The sequence below is a fragment of the Trichomonas vaginalis genome, chromosome III, assembly GCF_026262505.1.
Source record: "Trichomonas vaginalis G3 chromosome III, whole genome shotgun sequence".
Lineage (NCBI taxonomy): Eukaryota > Parabasalia > Trichomonadida > Trichomonadidae > Trichomonas > Trichomonas vaginalis.
This window is the reverse complement of record NC_067205.1, coordinates 1,671,340-1,689,016: the sequence shown is the minus strand read 5'-3', so window position 1 is coordinate 1,689,016 and position 17,677 is coordinate 1,671,340. Positions and strand designations below refer to the sequence as shown.

Genomic DNA, 17,677 nt, shown 5'->3' with positions numbered 1-17,677 from the left:
AAAGATTTCATTGAACTCGGTAAGTCTAGACCCTTTGAGTCAAGGCTCAAGCGATTTCATTGAACTCGGTACCATGCGAATACAGTCATAAATGGTGGCATATAATCTGCACCCGAGCCTGTTGGATTTGTTGTGAAAGTATGTGAATGATTTCCTGCGGTTCCACAGAAAATACCTGCGCTTGAATCTACTGGGTCAGTTGAAATATCATATCTATCCATTCCCTGTCTATCCGAACCTGCTGCAAGATTTCTATAACCTCTTTTTGTTATTGAATGTGAATGATTACCTGTTGTGTTTGTAGTTCCTGTATGAGTGTGCGGTGGAAGGTTTGCTTCTTTAATTTTCTTCGAACCACCTGTTTGCTTTGAAGAGTTCGCACAATAGAGGAATTTATCTACAATCTGTTCCCACGTACCAAAACCTAAAACACTTGCCGGATTTGTTGAGTTCATTGACGTATAAATAGAGCCTATAGGATATATGGTTTCAAGAATCTGGGCCTTCATTGTTAGAAGTTCATGTTTAACGTTTATAGTTTTATTGCCTTCTACAATATTTATATTGTTTGTTATTAAACCATTAGGAAAAGTAGGAGGATAAATTCTTTGTTCTTGTACAGTTGCACCGTCTCTTCCTGTGTTTGTTACTATTTCGATGCATGCCTTAATTTCTTTAATCTTGATTGTTTGAAATTCTTCATGCACGTGCTCTTTATCGGCTTTTCCATTAAGCGCAGCATTTACTTCCGACTTCTTTGCATAATTTTCATCTACATAAGTTTTGTCGGCTTTCTTATCTAACATTGCTGGTAGTTCATGTGCTTCAAAGTTTCTGGCATGACCTTCAATATTCCTGCAACTGTTATCTAAACTATTAAGAGTATCTTTTACGCTTGTACTTGGATTCTCTAAAGGTGCACTTGAACCAAGGTCAAAGTTCAGTATTATGTCATCAGCTCTAACAGTAGTGAAGGATTCATGTGTATGGTTTTTGTCTGCTTTGTTGTCTAAAGAAGTTTGAAGTTCATTTATATCGGAGATATTGTGTTTATGAGATTTCAAAACTTTGTTCGTTGCGTCAAGTTCATTTTTGTCAGTTTTACTTTTAATAGCATCTTCAAAAGTTATTTTTGCCTTAACTCTTAACATAAATCTTGGTTCAACTAATACACCGTTAACAAAGAAGTATGAAGCATAAATTTCAGCGTTATAACCAAATGTTTGTGGTGCTATACCTGTGTCATACTGTACAGTACAACGTATGTCATAACCTTTAGCACGAATGAATTTATATCTTCTTTCATTAACATTTTTCGTCTTCACTTCTTCATCCTGTGTTAAATATCCATGATAGTCCGTTATAATCTGTTCATCTGAACTTATATAATGAACATGGTTCTTGTCTGCTTTACTATTTAATGTAGCTTGAAGTTCATTTATATCGGAGATATTGTGTTTATGAGATTTCAAAACTTTGTTCATTGCGTCAAGTTCATTTTTGTCCGCTTTACTATTTAATGTAGCTTGAAGTTCATTTATATCGGAGATATTGTGTTTATGTTCTTTATCTGCTTTTTTCGGCTATTTCTCTTCTATCTCATTTATTTCAAGTTCATGCCTACCACCACCTCCCGAAGAAGTATTTTTCTTCAGCTCTTGAAGAACGTCCACTTCGCCATCTTTGGTGTCAATAATGAGACTTTGAGTTAAAACCTTTCCTGTCTTAATGGATGTTTGTAAAACTTCTTCTTCACCGTGTTCGGGGTCATGGTCGTCATCATATCTTGTGAAATCAGAGATGTTGTCATACATTAAGCATATCTGTCTCAAAAGTTCTGCTATTTGAAACTGGAACGAAAGATATACAGAACTTTCATCATCTCCTAAAGTCAAGTCTGCTTTCTTAAGTATTTCTTGAATGTATGCAATGAGAACAGAGTACCTTGGAAAATATTCGAACAATATTTCATTAGCTGTTGGTTTTGGTGGTTCTTCTGGAGTTTCTGTTGTTTCAGTTCCTTCTGTAGGTTCTGTTGGAGTTTCTGCATCTCTTGACTTCAATGCTCTTGCTCTCAAAGACCTAAATGTTAGAGCACCGGGTTTTACAAAGGACTTTATAAATGCTTTAATAGTTCCTGGTAAGTTATTGTTAGCATTAAGTAAGTTCCTTATGCTTCCATCATGTACGTCCATAGCACTATGTAAAAAATCTATACTTTTCTTGTAGTCAGCAATAGACTGACTGTGATTTTTTAAAGATTTGTCAATACCTTTAAGCCAATCTTCATGCATGTCTGATACTGAGCCAAGAATATCATTTGCTTCCTTTAGTGTATTTTGTGCTTCTCGTAAAGTATCCAATCCCGTACGTGCATTGTTTGCTATACGTCTTACAGTATCTATTTGACTCCTTGTTTCTTGCATCCAACCAGATAAAGTTTTAATAGTATCCGAACCATTTGAAATGAAGTTCAAAGCATTTTTAACGTCATCTAAAGCTTCTTCACCAAGTACTGCCCATATCTTTCCGATTTGGTATTGAAGAACTCCATATGAAGCAGCTGTTAAACCAGTATTTATAAGGTCCCATATCCATGATTTAGCAGTTTTTCCATCCTTTCCATCCTTTCCATCCAAACCGTTTTCGCCTTGAGGTCCTTGTATTCCTTGTATTCCTTGTATTCCTTGTGGTCCTTGAGGTCCGGTGTCACCCTTCTCTCCTTTCAGTTCATCTTTATGTTCGTTATAATATTCTAATGTCATAAGGTGTACATCATTACTGCTACCAGCAACGCCGAGAATTTGTTTCTCATTCATGACTAAATTCTTTAGGCATTTAATGTTGTCGTCAAATCGAAAGCTCTTTAACAATTCAATGAGAACATTCAGTACTTTCACTAATGAGGCATCTACTGTAGAATTTATATATTGCACCGTTCCATCATTTATGATGGGAACCTTGCTTGTTGTAATGAATGGGTCATAAGTGTTAAAAGTATCGAAATCAATGACTTTTTTAGTTTTTCCATCGTCAATGACTAAATCATTGCCTTCAATGGTTAAAGTTGAGTTTTCGTTTACTAGTTCATGTGCTCTTCTTGCTTCATTTGTTTCATACGCATATGCAGCAATAGTCATATTTTAATGAGAATAAAATGTTGTTCTATTTACAAAGTACAGACCCAAACGAATACGGGACAGTCAAGCTACAAACAAACTTAGGTCTCAGAATGAAGCGCTTGCTTTCAGATGTTGACTTTAATACTATTGCTTCATTCGTTATAACTGACGAAACAGATTTCATGGAGCTTGAAATAGATGGAAAGAAGCACGAAATAAGATTTCACAATAATGTAGAATATAAGATGGAAACATTAGCTGGAGTGTTAAATGCTCTCATAAATACTACAATAAACAAGGATAACGAAGAAAACTTAATGAATGTTAAACTTATTGCAGGAGTTTTGAAGTTCAGTTATGCGAAGGAGTTTAAGATAACACGAATGAGTCATAGAGTTCAATTGCTTCTGGGAGCATACCATATGACATTTCCTTTGAAAAGTGTTGACAAAACGATTGAGATGAAATCTGTTCCATACGTATGTTATGGCAATTGTTTGTACATTGAGTCAAAAATAGCTAATGTCACAGGTATTTCAGGAGTTAATAGTAAAGGTTCAGTAGAATATAAGTCTTTCTGTTATGAAGTAAATTCAATGTTCATTCCAAACGTTCCTGTCATAGTAACTCATTTAGGTAAATGGGTTCGCATTAGTCCTCATAATTTGAAAGATATGCAATTCAGACTAGTTGACTTTCAGGGCGAGCCTGTAGAACTGAAGGCACCAGTGCGAATGACTGTTGAAGTTGACTTTTTAGAAAATATTAAATGCAACAGCTTACAAGAGAACTCAGAGCTAAAAATATAAAGTATGAATGTTATGTATTAGGTCATGAACTTTGGTTGTTGCTGTTTGATGAAACAAATGAGTTAGTTATGTCAGTCAAGAGAACAGAAAAATATTGTGTTAGTGAAAACTGCACCAAGTCAATAAGATTAGGTTTGCATTATGAAGATGAGTTCGATACTGTTGAAGAAGTTTTGGATAGATATTACAAATTGCTTTAATTTACTAAAACATATTTCAAACAAAGCTTATAGTAAGTAGATAGTTTTGTATACTCGTTTGAATATTTATACTTAAACTCAACTCCTGGAGTACCTGGTGTTTCAATGATGCGGATGTTACCTATTTTCATGAATATTGGAGTTTGACCACAGCATTCGATTTCAGGGTCGAGATAGTCAATGACACATTGCTTTCCTGTTATTCGTGATATAATATTTTCAAGGTCCTCCTTTGTTAGAATTATTTGGTTCTTACTTATAAGATTTGTCAAAAGCTTCTTATCGTCTTTGAGTAAAATTGTTTGGTATAACTGAAGAAGGTAATGGTCTACGTTATCTGAAGGATTTGTTTGAACATTTGTGTAAGGGTTGTCGTTGGCTTCTCTTGAAAGAACTTGGTCCAGTGGTGGATACTCTAACTTAACATCTGATGTAGCGTTAGCGTTTGAAGCTGTGTTTAAATTCACCGACTTAAGATCTGGTTCTTTTTCTTTCAAACACCGAACTATAGTTCTTTATGACAATATTGTTTGTCGTTCGTGAGTCAACATTTGATGTTGGTTCAATTGGAACATTAACGGCACCAGCTAAGATGGATTTGCTTCTCATTTCATATAGAATAAAAACCTTTTATATGTATGAAATGAACAATATACTCGACAAGGGTTTGAATGTAAAGCTAACGAATGAAAATATTGTTGAATTCACTGAGACAGGAGCTGTGTATAAAGATGTAGAACTACTGAACAAAAGAGCAAAGGGAAGAAGCAGGAATATGAACAAAGGGTGGAAGCCTATAAAAATTTATGTCAATGATGGCTCAGGAGGTTCAAACATAAAGTATGCAGAAAGTTATAGAGTTTATGCTCTCAAAGGTGAAAAGCCTTCATTTAAGAACAGCTATTCTAACGCATATCCTCAAAAGCTAACGGATGGGGAAGTGGATGATATGAATGACAGCAAAAATATTAACAGAAATGGCGACAGAGATGCATGGAATTTGTTTACCATCAGTCAATTAAAGCATAAGATTTAAAACAATGTTGGTCGTTCCCATGGAATATTTTTGACTTTAATGGTATTAGTCATGATATGAATCTCAAGGTATGAACGAGGAGAGATGAGAGACTTATATGCTTCCCAAATTTCTTCAAAAGGTAATGTTATACCTGACTGTTTCCAAATGAGTTCAATATCATAGCGTGAGAAACCTTGAAAGATAACGAAGTCAGTTATGAGACGTTTTATGTTTAAAGCTAAAAACTCCATGTTTGCATAAGTATTGCTACAGTTAAATGGTAATGTCTGACTTTAGTTATGATGTTAGCTAATGGTGAGTCTGGTTTTGACACTAAACCTTTTCCGGCGAAGTCGTCACAAACGAGCAGAGTGTTTGAAGGATACTTTTTGAAGGGGTATTTTGAAAGTTTTGATAGAATGTAGTTTGTCAGTCGTTTCATATCGTAAACTCCTGAGTACTGACGTAAGTGGTGTTTGTCAATAATTCTTTCCATCTCCTCAGAAGTCTTTTGCATTCCTGACTGTATGAACTCTACAATAGCATAATATTTTCTCTTACGTCGAATGTAACGTTGAAGAAATTCAATGAGTTCGCTATCTGGAACTTTAACGACAGATGCTTGAACTTTACTCATGAATGTTTTCGCTGTTGAATCCATAGAGTCTGAAGTTGCTGATATAATGATTTGGTCATAGTAAGAGTCGTTTCCTAAACGCTCTGTTATGAGTATATGACGAATGAGGTTAAATGTCTTACCTGAACCCATCTTTCCACAATAGAAATACACACCATTTGAACAGAATTCATAATCTTTGCTGAAAGGAAGAATAAGAGAAGAGTTAAGTTTGTCTGTAGTTTCATTCATGTCTTCATCTACGTCATGTATTAAATGCTTCATTTTATCTCCATTAAAAATGCAAGTCAGAAATATTCAGAACATAGCACCGAGTCTAACTGACAAGAGTATAAAGATATACTATGAACACGTTATGATGAAACCAACCAAAATTCAAGAAAGTCAGTATACTTATGAATATCCAAGACACTGGGTAGAGTATGTAGGAGGTGAGAAAGCTATTGAAATAAGACAAGTTAGAAGTATTCCAGCAGGAAGACAATATTATTGAAGAACTTTAATGTTTTGAGATATAATGATGAAACAAAGAAGCAAGATAGTTTCCCTGTTGCTGTGTATGTGAACTTAGATACAGGAGATGACATGAAAGTTTTTAACACAAAGCTTCAAACGGTAGTGAGAGAACAACTTACTGCAGAAGGACATCCATTACCTTCAGAAGTTACCATAGCATATAATTTTGAAACAAATGCAATAGATTTTAAAATCGTCTCTGCAAAGAAGTCAGGTTTTACATTTAATGAAGCAGATGTATATTCGAATGAAAACTTCAAAGCTATTGCATGGTTAGATAATGACGATTGCTTTAAGAAAATATTTAAATTCAGTGACTCAAAGATGTCAATAGATGACCTTCGTGGAATGTTACCATCGACGTTTACAGTTGAAGGTTCAGCAGGATTGCTTACAAGATTGTCAATTGGTGGCGTTTGGTCTCGTGAGAACATTGTTATAAAATCCAGTATAAGTGAATTTGCTGAAGAATCTATATTATGTCTTTCAAACTACATGTATTCGCCACCGAAGCATTATAGTATAACAAACTTTGTCAGTAAGTTTAACATAAGACTTGTCGAACCTTCTTCAATGAAAGATGTTGTGCTACCTAAAGATGGAAATGATGGACTCATTATTGAGATGATTTTAATTGCATATTAAATGAGCTTGTTCTTGAAGGTCATTCATGATGAAATAACTGTTGTAGAAGATGTTAGCAATTGTTCAGACATTTTGAAGCGAATAGATGAGATAAGAAAGAAGTTAGATAGACCGCAAAGCGGTGAGGGCGAAGCCCGTGAGAATGTTTATGTTTCATTGACTTTCTCCAGTAACGAGAACTTTTATGAGATAATATTGAAGAGAGATGATTTTAATATGGTGTAAATGGTAGCTTGGGCAGCTTTAGGCGCAATGGGAACAAAAGCATTAGCATTTGGAGCAAAAGCACTTGGAGCTTATGACGCAGTAAATAAAATGAGTGGAGGAAGGGTTTCAAAGACATTAGATGCAAATAAAGGAAAGATTGGAGGCTGGGTTGCAAAGAAGTTAAGATTAAATAAAATAGGGCTCATAAATAAAGCATCCAATTTGGTTGCGACTGAGTCAGAAAATGCTTTAGGAAAGGACGATGAGTTTGCAAAACACGCAAAAGACTTTAATGACCAGATGAAAGGTGAAACAATGCATTTAAATAGAGTCGATGGAACTAAAGAAAATGTTTCTTCTCCACCAGCGTTTTCCATAGGTCCTATGGAATGTATGGAAACCCTTACGAAAGACCATTTGACCCATTGACTGGTGGAAGTAATTGGTATCATTATGGACGAAGAAGAAAGACAGTCAAGTTGGAGACAGACGTGAAGAAAGCAACTAAAAAGAAACCAAGGAAGAGAGTTATAAAGCAATGAGAACGTTTATGTTATGAGAAATTTTTAACGTTAGTTTTATTTTTACTGAAAATTTTTATTTGGATGTAATGACAGAACAAAAGCAACTCATACAAATCAAAACATATAACAAACATACATTTAAACATTTATTCTTCCTCCCTTAATATAACATGTTCTTTACACTTCATCCTAGACCAGTTGACTATACACTGACTGTTTATAAAGATTGTCATGGTAGTTTTATAAAAACTTATGATGATGAAGGTAAGTTAACAAGACTATGCATTTCAAAACTTGAGAAACTTTATGACTTCAAGTATGACTACAATAGAGTTAACACTGATGATGAAGATATTGAAGAAAATTTATGAGAACGTTTATTTTCATTAGTGAGTTCGTTAGTGAGGCGAAATGGTTGGCGGCTTTGTAAATATTTAAGGTTAAGTTAGTTTTTGCGTTCATGTTGTAAAATGTACGTTAACGGTTTTGTAAAGTGTCAAATTCACAAGTATTGGGTAAGGTGGAACGCAGTGCCACCATACCCAAGACTGGTGTACTAACTTACGGGCTCGCCTTGAAAGTCAACTAGTCTGAATTGCATATCTTTCAAATTGTGAGGGCTAATGCGAACCCATTTACCTAAATGAGTTACTATGACAGGAACGTTTGGAATGAACATTGAATTGACTGCATAACAGAAGATTTATATTCTACTGAACCTTTACTATTAACTCCTGAAATACCTGTGACATTAGCTATTTTTGACTCAACGTACAAACAATTACCATAACATACGTATGGAACAGATTTCATCTCAATCGTTTTGTCAACACTTTTCAAAGGAAATGTCATATGGTATGCTCCCAGAAGCAATTGAACTCTATGACTCATTCGTGTTAACTTAAACTCCTTCGCATAACTGAACTTCAAAACTCCTGCAATAAGTTTAACATTCATTAAGTTTTCTCCGTTATCCTTGTTTATTGTAGTATTTATGAGAGCATTTAACACTCCAGCTAATGTTTCCATCTTATATTCTACATTATTGTGAAATCTTATTTCGTGCTTCTTTCCATCTATTTCAAGCTCCATGAAATCTGTTTCATCTGTTATAACGAATGAAGCGATAGTATTAAAGTCAACCATTCTGAATGCAAGTGCCTCATTCTGTAGACCTAAGTTTGTTTGTAGCTTGACTGTCCCGTATTCGTTTGGGTCTGTACTTTGCAAATAGAACAACATTTTATTCTCATTAAAATATGAGTATAGCTGCATATGCGTATGAAGCTGACAGAGCTAAACGTTTATATTTTGGTCAATACTCTCTCACACTTACTGACAAATATATTGTTATTTCTGATGGAAATACTGAGAAATATAAACATGGAAGGACTATGAAAAGTTTGACCCAATTTTAACTCCATGCACTATGCCATTCATTGTAAATGGTGAAGTTGTCATGAAGAACGACACAACTGTTTATAGGTCTGTATATGAAGCTCTTGAAAGCATTCTTAACTTCAATCCTTCAGGGTTCGATACAAAAACAACTCCTTCGACAATGCCATTCATTGTAAATGGTGAAATTGTGTCAAAAAATAATGAAACAGTGTATAAGTCAGTGTATGAGGCGCTGAACTATATGCTTCATTTCAATCCTTCTGGTTTTGACCCACAAATAACTTCATGTACTATGCCATTCATTGTAAATGGTGAAATCGTCATGAAGAAACACAACTGTCTCAAAGTCTGTTCGTGATATTTTAGACTACTTGCTTCATTTGGGTCCTACAGGATTTGACCCATATACAACTCAATGTCAAGTACCATTCATAAACGACTCAGCAGAAATAAAACTCAAAACGTCAACAGTAGATGAAGCAATTGCTGACTCATTGACAAAACTTCTTGATATAATAATGAGGTTCAATACATTCAAAACAACATATGAAACCTTTAAGAAAAATTATGACGATTTCTTTAAAATTACATACATCGAGCCTTCTGCTCCTCAAACACCAGACTATGCATGCTTAAAATAAAGGCTGCACGGACACAAGTTAGAACATTGACTTTTGACGGAGATAATATCGTTAGAGACGTTACACCTGGAGACACATTACTTACGAAAGAATACTTAAAAAGTCATATCAGTGATTTTGTGAAAGTAGAACAAAGTGGAGCAGGTAAGAGTTGGTTAGGGTGGTTGTTTACTTTATTTTCATCAGGTGTAACAACTGCATCTCTTATAACCATGCAAAGTGAGATAGATGCACTCTGGGCTTTTCTTGGTGGCATAGATAGCATGAAGTTTTATGTTGAGTTTGCTAAATTACATGGAAATACAGGAAGTTTCTTTGACGGTCTCAAAAATTTATGGGGTAAAGTAAAATAATACAAAGAAACTAACTAACTGGGCACTCAAACGTAAAAATATGTTCGACGGACTTGCTTACAACCCTCGTCTCGGAATTATTGAACCAATTAATTTACATCCTTTAATGGCAGCAAGAGATTTAGATGAAGGGAGGACAAGTGGTTTCAAACAATTGTTGAAAATCTACTGAATATATATCCTGAGTTTAAAGAAGTTTTAACAGCAACAAACACAACAATTCGTGAAAACAGTATAGCGTTTAACACTGAAGATAATATTTTAGACTATATGTTCGTTGTTTTAGGTCAGTTAGCTAAGACAATAAAAGAGAAAGGTATTGACTCAGTCATAACAGTTGAAGATGTAATGTTAAGAAAGACTTTTGACTCATTGTTTCAAGAACCAAAAGAAGTAGTTAGTCTTTATGAAGTTTTGAACGCAATGCTGACAAAAATAAATGAAAGTGGCACTGGTTGCATAAGTGAAGCAAAAGTTGTTGAACTTCTTTCACAAAAAGCAGACAAGAACCATGTTCATTATATAAGTTCAGATGAACAGATTATAACGGACTATCATGGATATTTAACACAGGATGAAGAAGTGAAGACGAAAAATGTTAATGAAAGAAGATATAAATATTCGTGCTAAAGGTTATGACATACTGTACTGTACAGTATGACACAGGTAAAGCACCACAAACATTTGGTTATAACGCTGAAATTTATGCTTCATACTTCTTTGTTAACGGTGTATTAGTTGAACCAAGATTTACTTTGAGAGTTAAGGCAAAAATAACTTTTGAAGATGCTATTAAAAGTAAAACTGACAAAGATGAACTTGACGCAACGAACAAAGTTTTGAAATCTCATAAACACAATATCTCCGATATAAATGAACTTCAAACTTCTTTAGACAACAAAGCAGACAAAACTCATACACACGAATCCTTCACAACTGTTAGAGCAGACGACATAATATTGAACTTTGACCTTGGTTCAAGTGCACCTTTAGAGAATCCAAGTACAAGCGTAAAAGATACTCTTAATAGTTTAGATAACAGTTGCAGGAACATTGAAGGTCATGCCAGAAACTTTGAAACACATGAACTACCAGCAATGTTAGATAAGAAAGCAGACAAGAACCATACACATGAATTCTTCACAACTATTAGAGCTGATGAGATAATATTGAATTGGGCTATTGCTTCATCAAGCATGCGTGATGAAGATATGCACACTAACCTAAGAGATATGGTTGTTGATTTAGCCAATAAAACCGACAAAATATATGTAGATGAAGAATTAAATCGTTATGATACAAAAGCAATGAGTTATACAGAAGAAGCAAAGGAATGGGTAGATGAAAATTATGCAAAGAAGTCGGAAGTAAATGATAAAATTAATGGAAAAGCTGATAAAGAGCACGTGCATAAAGAATTTCAAACAATCAGGATTAAAGAAATTAATGCATACATTGAAAAAGTAACAAAAACAGGAAGAGACGGTACACCTTTAGTTGAACAAAATATTTATCCTCCTACTTTTCCTAATGGTTTAATAACAAACAATATAAATATTGTAGAAGGCAATAAAACTATAAACGTTAAACATGAACTTCTAACAATGAAGGCCCAGATTCTTGAAACCATATATCCTATAGGCTCTATTTATACGTCAATGAACTCAACAAATCCAGCCGATGTTTTAGGTTTTGGTACATGGCAACAGATTGTAGATAAATTCCTCTATTGTGCTAACTCTTCAAAGCAAACAGGAGGTTCAAAGAAAATAGGTATTGAAAACCTTCCTTCACATATGCATAAGTTCAGTGGAACAACATCTGTGGAAGGAAACCATTCACATTCAATAACAAAAAGAGGTTATATAAATCTTGCAGCGGGTTCGAATAGACAGGGAATGAACAGATATGATATCTCAGATGACCCCAAAGATGTTAGCACGGATATTTTCTGTGGAACTGCAGGAAATCATACACATGTTGTAACTGGTATTACAGACCCAGCAGGTTCGGGTGCAGATTATATGCCACCATTTATGACTGTATTCGCATGGTACCGAGTTCAATGAAATCGCTTGAGCCTTGACTCAAAGGGTCTAGACTTACCGAGTTCAATGAAATCTTTAACTTTACATAAATGAGTTTAAAAGAAGTATTCGAACAACATCCATGGAGGTCTTTTAAGAAATTCAATGAAGCTGCAAAGAGTTCGGGATTTACTAACAGAGCTGAAGTGAAAAGGTTCTTTAACAAAAATGTTGTACATCAAACAAAAATAAATCCTTACGATTACTTTTTACCAATTTACTCCAACACTCCCGACGCATACCAATTTGACACTCTCATTCAAAGCAGAAAAGGAGGACATAAACCATTCCTCATCTTCATAAATGTTAACACTCGTAAAGCATATGCATATCCAATGAGGAACAAAGGAACTCGTGAAGTGTTAAGAGTTTTACAAAAGTTTGTAGCAGAACATAGCCCAAGTACTTTAACATCAGACCAAGACAGTGCATATCTCAGCAATGAAATCACAGATTTTCTCATTAAGCATAACATAACTCACTACACTACTGAAGACCATAACCATAACATACTCGGCATCATAAACCGCTTCATAAGGACTCTCAGAGATTTAAACCAAGAGCGAGACTTTACCGAAGAAACAATGAAACATTTTCTCGAAGTATATAATTCCTCAACACATTCTACAACAGGGCATACACCAAATTCAATGACACAACAACAAGAAGAAAAGTATATACAAAAGAAACGAAGCCAAACACAAAATATCAGAAATTCAACACAATTTACCCTCATTCCTGGTACAAAAGTTCATGTAGTTCTTGACGACAAACCGTTGACAAAGAAACGTTTAAGGTTAAGTCGAAATTATTATATCGTAGACTCTACGCAAGGTAATGGATATCTTATAAAAGCTGCTGACGACTCCATAGCGTTTTACCCTCGTCATAAATTAGTCGAAAGTAGTAATGGCAAACTTGCTGAAACCATTGACGAAGCAAAGCGAGGAGTGGTTATTGAAATACTTGGCTATAACACAAACGATGACACTTATAAAGTAAGATATGAAGGAGGCGTTGAAGATGTTATACCATCTAAGAACTTGAGAGAGTCAAAGCCAACACATCTGGGTCCATTAGAGCGGGAGTACTGGAAAGACAAAAATATGCCAGAAAGAATAAGAAAATTATTCTAAACTTTTTCGTTGGATGTAAATCAGACATGAATGAGAACAGCCATGATATCATTAATGTTTTCATTTATTTTATATATTAATGTTTTCATAAATACTGTAAATTTACGTCAAAAATAATTTTTAGGTGAAGTGGTGAAATTTCACCTCTTTTTTCACCCGGTTTTTCACCCTAGCTGCTTTGCGGCTCTGATTGCTTTAGCTTTCTCGTGAATTTTCATGAATTTTCATAAAAGATAAAAATAACGTTATTTTTATTTATTTTTATTTATTTTTTTATTTTGTATAAAAGATATGATTTCATCAATCGGCAACAACAATTCAAGCCGCGAACGGCGGGACTCTGTCCACAACTACAGCACCAAATTCATTAGTCATGAATCCTACGTCAATGTTGATAGAGATGAAAAGCTTTATTCCTTCTTCATATACTTTTGAAACAGAAATCCAGAAGATAAAGCAAGAACTTTTAACAAGTAATTTAGACTGTAGTGCGAAAGATGAAACAAATGAACAGTATCTTTATGAAATGCAGGACCTCATCGACCATTTGCCTAAATTGCCTGAAATCCAACAACAAAAGCTCACTATTCCTGAATTCGACGAAATTGAAGTCAAAGCAAGTGACTCAGTAGAAATTAAGAAATTCATACGTAAAGTAAATTATGAATTCCTTGGTTTTCATTGCAACCATAAAGTTATGGACAAAGATTGCGACTTGGTTTATAAAAATATTTCTGACCTTTACAAATCCGAAGAATTTAAGACATACAATAACTTTGTTTCGTTAGTTGCTGAATGTGTATGGGAAATAAGAGATAAAGATAGAAGAGGCAAAGTATGGAACGAACAAATAAGACCCGCTATGTTTGAGATGAAGAGAGCAATTGACGCTTTAGTTGTTTTAGCTGGTAATGTTTCAATGTATAACGCAAAAACGATGCCGCAATGTTCAAAATGTAAGGCAGCAATAAGAAAATATAACTACTCAGTCAAAGAGATAGAAAGAATGCGAAACGACTATGCAGACTTAAAGAAAGAAGCAGAAAAGCCAGAAGAAGATAAAATGGATATGTTGGCATTTCTTAATAAAAACTATCCAACAGCAGAAGATTTCCTTCTATCTGACGTCAAGAAGAAATATAAAGAGACTTTCGGCATTGTTAGAACTTTTGATATCCTCAGCGAAGAAATAGAAGCTACAAAACTGTTTAGGATTTCAAATATACATCGTACAATTCATGTAAAACGCTTGTGAAAAAAGAGGTGAAAAATTAGGTGAAAAAAGAGGTGAAATTTCACCACTTCACATAAATTATATTTTTACTTTAATTAAATGTTTTCCGGAAACGTCGATGAAAATCATATGGACAAATTATATGAAAAAATTAATAATGATTACCCCTCATTAACCAGGGAAATGACGGATTCTATAGTTCGTAAATTCGATGAAATACAGGATATGTGGTTCGACAGATTCGACATGAACGATAAGGAAAAGAGAAAGAACGATAACAATTTACTTACTAAAAGAATCCTAAAATCTAAAATAGGTGAAGCTTCAACATTTAACACAGTACATAACTTTTACACCGCTGTTTATATTTTCAATAATTTATTTAACGATGAACGAGAAAAAAAAAGTATGTTTAACGGAAGAAATGAATATGATTTTATCCTTTGTGCTGTTCGGGATGTTGACATGAAACTAAAGAAAATATTCTTATTACAAGATGACACGGTTGAAGATGAAGTCAATGAGTTTTTAAATCGTGATTTAAATGAAATTGGTGAAGTTATGACCGAATGTTATAAAAAGTTCAAGAGGTGAAAAATTAGGTGAAAAAAGAGGTGAAATTTCACCACTTCACTTAAATTATATTTTTACTGAAAAATGACCAAATTTCATGAATTTTCATAATAGATAAAAATAACGTTAATTTTATTTTTATTTATTTATTTATCTTGTATGTAAAGACAGTAATGACAACATTAGAGAACACAACAACTGCTATCGTTCATGAAGCCATTAATGAAGAATACGAATACATACAATATAACAAACAATTGAGACTCATTCGTTCTGTCAAAGATGATATGTACCAGGTGCAGAGTATAATGAATGCTCTTCGTTCTACAAAGCAAGCATATCATTGGTTTGAAAACCAACAGACAAAAGAACTTTTAGAAGAATTTCCTCATATGATTGCTTCCCTCGGAAAACCGAGAGAAGAGATTCCGTACGAAAATCGCAAGAATTTGGCTCCTGGTTTGAAAGGTTATTATATTCATAGACTTTTAGTAAACGCTGTAGCAATGTGGGCTTCACCTCGTTATGCTTGTTATATTTTCATGATGTTAGATGAACTATATAAAGCAGAACGTGGAGAGATGGAAAAGAAACTTCAAGCAAAAGATGAAGTCATTGAATCCAAAGACAAAAGCATACAGAAAAGAATACCACGTTCAGTACCAAAAGGAAAGGAAAAAAGCTATAAGTATATGATATATACTGAAGAGTTGGAGAAAGAAGAAGATAGAGATATGGTTATGTTGCATTTAGTGAGAAGAAACAACAAGAGCTTTTATGACCTCGCTAAAATATATAAATCTGACAGAAACTGGTTCTATCGTGAAAACTTACCGATTTCAATGACACCGAATGAAGATGTTAAACAGATAGTTCAAGACACACTTCCTCAAACACACTATGATATTAGAGGTTGCACAATACTTACATTCAAAGAAGACTTAACATTACTGAAGGAAAAAATAACAGAATATTTCGACAACTTCAAAGAGGAAGAATAAAAAATCTAAGCTATTTTATTTTTTTATAAAATTTATCTCATATGAAAGAACATGAATTTAGAATATTCAGAACTCTTAACAGAAGAAGAGAACGAACAACATGTAAAAGATTATGCAAAATTTTTGAAGACATACAAAGCATTTAAACAATATCTAAATGCTTCTAAAGATTATGCAAAATTTCTGAAGGTATATAAAGCTTATGAAAAAGCGTATGAAAAGTTTATACATTGGGGAATTGTTGTAAAATATCGATATGAAGACTAACCAAAAATATATTTTTGTTCAAATAACGTCAGGGTCAATTTCTTCAACCATTTCACTTCCTTCGTCAATGTCAATTGAAGCTTCTTCAACTTTTGGTAAGAACTTTTGTATGACATCTTTGTTCGTTATTGTCTTCAGAGATGAAGGATAATATTTCACAGATGTTTCACACTTCTTATATTCTTTCTGTTCGGAAAGATTTAAAGCAATACTGAAGAAGTCAATGTTGGAGTTCTTTATAACAGTATAATGAGTATCTTTTACATTCACAAAGAAACCCTTTTGTTTCAAAACTACTGCTAACTCTTGTGAAGTATAACGTTTGCGGTCAATGACAATAGCTAATGGTCTGACATACTGACCAAACTTAGATTCTTTCACAAACTTCTTGTTAAAGATAACATTAACGTTTGCAGCACCATTGAACTCATTCTTGATGGCAGTAGCGAGAGCATTGTATGAAAAGAACTTGCAATCTTGCATGTGTTTCATTAAAATAAAAATATTAAATTATTTTGAAAAATAACTTAAAAAATGTAATCTAATTTTTTAAAAATATTTTTTATTTCCTACTAAAGATGTAACGGAAGTTGTCTAAGTTAGAACACTCGGAAATAAAACAACTTCTTACAGAAGCTAACATAGATGTTGCAAAACATTACGCGACAAACAAAAAATCACTCGCCGACTTCATTAAAGACTACAATGGTGAAATAACTTATGATAGAATTCATGAGTTCATAAAGTCGCAACGCGGCGAGGACGAAGTCCATGCAAGAACTTTTCCTTTAAATGACGTTGCTATTGACTTATATCATAGACGTTCAGTACCACATGAAGTAAGAAGAGAAATGTTTTACATAACAAATGCAAACGTTGGTCATACTCGTAAAGCTCTTTCTCATGACGTTCGTCAAGAGATGTTTGAACTTACGAACTCAAACGTTGGTGAAACAAGAAGAGCTGTACCACATGAAGTAAGGCGTGAAATGTTTGACATAACAAATGCAAACGTTGGTGAAACAAGAAGAAGAGACGACACACTGAAACAACAGAGAAGAGAGATGTTTAAAAGTGCTATAGAACAAGTTCGCAAAGCTAATGATGTCATTCGTTCCATTGACGACAAACCAAAAGAAGGTGAGAGATGGTTAAAGAAAGATGAAGAGAATAGGAAGAGAAATGTGAAGTCAGGCAATAGACTCATTGACTTCAACATCGAAGCTTTAGATGAACCAAACAGAGAATATTTACACAAACATTTCGGTAAGGTTTTCATAAGACTCTTAGAGAAAATTAAAATAAA

At 34.0% G+C, this 17,677-nt stretch overlaps 9 protein-coding genes and 2 pseudogenes across 11 annotated transcripts, besides 2 other annotated features; 8 read left to right on the top strand and 3 right to left on the bottom strand.

Moving 5' to 3' along the window:
* Nucleotides 1–8,240: part of a mobile genetic element that runs on past the window's edge.
* Nucleotides 1–17,677: part of a mobile genetic element that runs on past both edges of the window.
* On the bottom strand, nucleotides 57–3,140 carry TVAGG3_0621960 (annotated as a pseudogene). The gene has a single exon. A coding segment is annotated over exon 1 (3,084 nt).
* On the top strand, nucleotides 3,158–3,931 carry TVAGG3_0621950 (uncharacterized protein; the record flags this gene model as incomplete). The annotated part of the gene is made up of 1 exon (XM_051240394.1): nucleotides 3,158–3,931. The coding sequence occupies one exon, from the start codon at nucleotides 3,158–3,160 to the stop codon at nucleotides 3,929–3,931; it is 774 nt and encodes a 257-aa protein (XP_051086981.1).
* TVAGG3_0621940 (uncharacterized protein) lies at nucleotides 4,766–5,167 on the top strand (the record flags this gene model as incomplete). Its single annotated transcript, XM_051240393.1, has 1 exon — nucleotides 4,766–5,167. One exon carries the CDS (start codon nucleotides 4,766–4,768, stop codon nucleotides 5,165–5,167), a length of 402 nt encoding a protein of 133 aa, XP_051086980.1.
* On the top strand, nucleotides 6,276–6,947 carry TVAGG3_0621930 (uncharacterized protein; the record flags this gene model as incomplete). Its single annotated transcript, XM_051240392.1, has 1 exon — nucleotides 6,276–6,947. One exon carries the CDS (start codon nucleotides 6,276–6,278, stop codon nucleotides 6,945–6,947), a length of 672 nt encoding a protein of 223 aa, XP_051086979.1.
* On the top strand, nucleotides 6,948–7,172 carry TVAGG3_0621920 (uncharacterized protein; the record flags this gene model as incomplete). Its single annotated transcript, XM_051240391.1, has 1 exon — nucleotides 6,948–7,172. The coding sequence occupies one exon, from the start codon at nucleotides 6,948–6,950 to the stop codon at nucleotides 7,170–7,172; it is 225 nt and encodes a 74-aa protein (XP_051086978.1).
* Nucleotides 7,173–7,583, top strand: TVAGG3_0621910 (uncharacterized protein; the record flags this gene model as incomplete). The annotated part of the gene is made up of 1 exon (XM_051240390.1): nucleotides 7,173–7,583. The coding sequence occupies one exon, from the start codon at nucleotides 7,173–7,175 to the stop codon at nucleotides 7,581–7,583; it is 411 nt and encodes a 136-aa protein (XP_051086977.1).
* TVAGG3_0621890 (uncharacterized protein) lies at nucleotides 8,330–8,920 on the bottom strand (the record flags this gene model as incomplete). Its single annotated transcript, XM_051240389.1, has 1 exon — nucleotides 8,330–8,920. One exon carries the CDS (start codon nucleotides 8,918–8,920, stop codon nucleotides 8,330–8,332), a length of 591 nt encoding a protein of 196 aa, XP_051086976.1.
* TVAGG3_0621880 lies at nucleotides 9,108–10,073 on the top strand (annotated as a pseudogene). Its single transcript has one exon. A coding segment is annotated over exon 1 (966 nt).
* On the top strand, nucleotides 12,211–13,296 carry TVAGG3_0621870 (integrase core domain containing protein family; the record flags this gene model as incomplete). The annotated part of the gene is made up of 1 exon (XM_051240388.1): nucleotides 12,211–13,296. The coding sequence occupies one exon, from the start codon at nucleotides 12,211–12,213 to the stop codon at nucleotides 13,294–13,296; it is 1,086 nt and encodes a 361-aa protein (XP_051086975.1).
* Nucleotides 15,277–16,104, top strand: TVAGG3_0621860 (KilA, N-terminal/APSES-type HTH, DNA-binding family; the record flags this gene model as incomplete). Its single annotated transcript, XM_051240387.1, has 1 exon — nucleotides 15,277–16,104. The coding sequence occupies one exon, from the start codon at nucleotides 15,277–15,279 to the stop codon at nucleotides 16,102–16,104; it is 828 nt and encodes a 275-aa protein (XP_051086974.1).
* TVAGG3_0621850 (uncharacterized protein) lies at nucleotides 16,390–16,863 on the bottom strand (the record flags this gene model as incomplete). Its single annotated transcript, XM_051240386.1, has 1 exon — nucleotides 16,390–16,863. One exon carries the CDS (start codon nucleotides 16,861–16,863, stop codon nucleotides 16,390–16,392), a length of 474 nt encoding a protein of 157 aa, XP_051086973.1.